The sequence below is a fragment of the Semicossyphus pulcher genome, unplaced genomic scaffold, assembly GCF_022749685.1.
Source record: "Semicossyphus pulcher isolate SPU_LCO1_2020_fin unplaced genomic scaffold, fSemPul1.0.p SCAF_9, whole genome shotgun sequence".
NCBI lineage: Eukaryota > Metazoa > Chordata > Actinopteri > Labriformes > Labridae > Semicossyphus > Semicossyphus pulcher.
Window position 1 is genome coordinate 7,907,193 of NW_027211770.1, and position 3,003 is coordinate 7,910,195.

At 46.4% G+C, this 3,003-nt stretch overlaps 1 protein-coding gene across 1 annotated transcript; it reads left to right on the plus strand.

Annotated features, from left to right (window-relative positions):
* The first annotated feature begins 462 nt into the window (after window positions 1–462).
* On the plus strand, window positions 463–2,716 carry LOC138584566 (transmembrane protein 74). Its single transcript, XM_069656831.1, has one exon. It carries the CDS (start codon window positions 463–465, stop codon window positions 1,306–1,308), a length of 846 nt encoding a protein of 281 aa, XP_069512932.1. The 3' UTR covers window positions 1,309–2,716.
* The last annotated feature ends 287 nt before the right edge of the window (window positions 2,717–3,003 follow it).

Sequence of the window (3,003 nt, forward strand, 5' to 3'; positions counted from 1 at the left end):
TTTAATGTGTGATTTAGTTGCAGCACAGCGCTGCTAGTGTATCCATTGAGGATGCTGTTTCCATTTTAAAACACAGTACGAATGTACCGTAATCTCGGTTTAAATACGTGGATTGTTTGCCTAATTGGATGTGGAGGCATTTGGCTAATCACAGCCACTATAAGCGCCTTTCAAGAAACGTCCGCGGATTTTTCTTAAACAATCTGATCAACTTTAAAGTGGTCTTTATTACGTATAGCCTTACTATATAGATGTGTGCAGTTTGCGCACTGTTCCAAATTACGCACAAGTTTTATTTTTGCGCATGGAAATTATAATGTGTCACGCTTTACAGTGAGAGTAATCTAATTAAAATGCAGCATTTAACTTCGAGCTGGTGTGTGTCCTCTTATTAGGGATGCAGTGGAGTGACAACATCGTGGGAGGAAGGCTCAGAGCGCACCAGCCGGGGGTGAAACACGAATGGCTTCCCCAGAGCTGCTTCCCACAGATGAGGGAGGCAAACAACCCGATCATCCTGACGCCCTTGACCGGGTTTCCAGCGCGCTGCTGGTCCGTAAATCGGGCGGATCAACAGGAGGAGCAGCCCCGGGGGAGGGCTACTGTAACCCGGCCCGCAGCTGCCATGACCGGTGTCATTCAGCACCAAGGACGGCGCCGCGCAAAGGAGGAGCAGATGTTAAGCTCGGTCACCTCGGAGAAGAGAAATTCCGCGTTTGTTGCGACGAGGAATTAGAGACATCTTTCACCTACATTGATGAGAATGTTAACCTGCGACTGGCCAGCCCGGAGAATAGTTGTAAAAGTTCTCACAGACCTATGCGTAACGGGGAGCCTTGCTCGGAGACTTTGCCGGAGTTTTCCTTCATGTCTGAGGATGATCTGTCCTTCGGGGAGGGCTCCGGGACTTCAATAGACTACGGCTTTATCAGTGCAGTCACGTTCTTAGTCACCGGGATCTCCTTGGTGATCATCTCCTACGCTGTTCCGAGGGATGTGGCGGTGGATCGTGACAGCGTGTCGGCGAGGGAGATGGAGAGGCTGGAGATGGAGAGCGCGCGGATCGGTGCCCACCTGGATCGATGCGTCATAGCGGGACTGTGCCTGCTCACTCTGGGCGGTGTGGTGCTCTCCACGCTTCTGATGATCTCCATGTGGAAGGGGGAGATGTACAGGAGGAAGGTGATCGCTTATTCCAAGCGTTCAGCCAAACAGTATGGCTCCATTAGCCTGAAAACTAGATCCAGTCCCAGCCACTCTTCTGCGCACTTGTCTCTCGAGGAGGAAATAGAGGAAACTTTGACTTAAATGCTGCTCTGCATATGAACCTTTTGTCTGTAACTGTGGAATTAATGCCATTCCCACACATCCTCTAACATATTGTAGCCTAAAACTGTATTCATACATTCAAAGTGTGCAACATGTTTGTCTCAAACTGCAGAAATAGCTTGAATACTGCTTTGTATACCCACATGGAGAACACAGAGGACATGAAAAGCACTCAAATGCTAAGTGAGCGATAGCCATAAAAAACATTATGTGGTATCAGATTGTTCCCAAATGATTTTAAATGCTACCAAACCATAAAAGCAAGAATGTTAAGAGCTCTGTGTCACAACACTGGATCACATTTTTTTGTACCCAGGACGCAATCTCTGAGAGCTTCCATTTATTATTAAGGCTATTCATATTTAATGGGAATGTTTCCAACAGCGAAATTGTGCACAGACACAGTTCAGGAAGTGAGGGGGGGAGTGTGTGTGTCCCCGGGGCAGGAGAGTGGAAGTAAGCAGGGAGGTAAAGCTGTCCCTGTCCAGTGTGATGTGGGGGAATCAGCTCAGTGGCCCACATGGTAATATCCAGTGACAGTCCCTCTCTGGTGCAGTGCTGAGGTAAGCCAGTAAGCCCAGCCTCATGCATCTGAGCCAAAGCTCCACGTCGGTTTGATTGTAGTGAGCAATTTGAGTGCAGTCGACAGCTCTGACACTGTGCACCCTCCTCTGCTCTGACTTGATCCCCTCTCCTCTCCTCCCTTCCTCACCTTCTCTCTGCCACACGCAGACTTTCTTTTCTCCTTGAGTTTTATCAGTGGCCTACTATGCACTGTAAACTCACACTGTAAGCGTATTGAAAAGGTCCTGGATGACCACAGCCAAGTGCCTGTGACATTTCAAGGTTGATGAGCCTCTCCTTACCATTCTCCTTTCATTTCTCTCTTTCTCTCTCTACGTGAGGATGAACTTAAGAACACCTAATCACACATGAAAGACTTTCCCTACTTCAAAAACCTTAAGCCTTCACTACTTCAAAGAGCTAATTACATTCTCAAAGTGAGGTGTCAGTCTTTTTAAAAGGTTATTTTTGATGTTATCATAGTGATGGGCTGACTAAAGCATCGCAGATGACACATAAAGCTGAGGAAAAGGGGTTTATCATGTGCCGACTTACTCAAATGTTAATGCCCCAGTGTCCGGGCAAGTCAGAGACCAACTTCCTTTTCTTGGTTTAAGAAGATTTTACTTCCTGTCAGAGCTAAGTCCTTGTGAAAGCAACTTTCTTTCCTCCCTGATGGTTGTTAATGCTTTGCAGAAGAGAATAAAAAGGCCACGCAATTATCCCGACAGTCATTTTTTTGTTGATATGAAGAATGTGAGGCTCATAAATCATGCATGAATTCATTCATATCTGCATACATCCACATACACAGCCAAACATTGCATCCTGTTGGACAAGTGCAAGTGATTCACATGCGTTGTCACTGATTCCGTGGTTTCTTGTCCTTTCATTTTCTTTGCCATGTGACCCTCTTTCAAGATGACGTGAGTCAGCCACTGTTAATGAGATGCGTAGGCTGATTATTCTATGGTAAACAGCCCAAGGCCACGCTGTTGATGTGCTGAGGATTATAAGTGCCAGTCAATGCAAGGAAAGATGAAAAGTGCGTTTCAAATGAAAAGACTGAATCACTGGAGTGTAATGTAAAGGTATTCAGCCAGCATCACT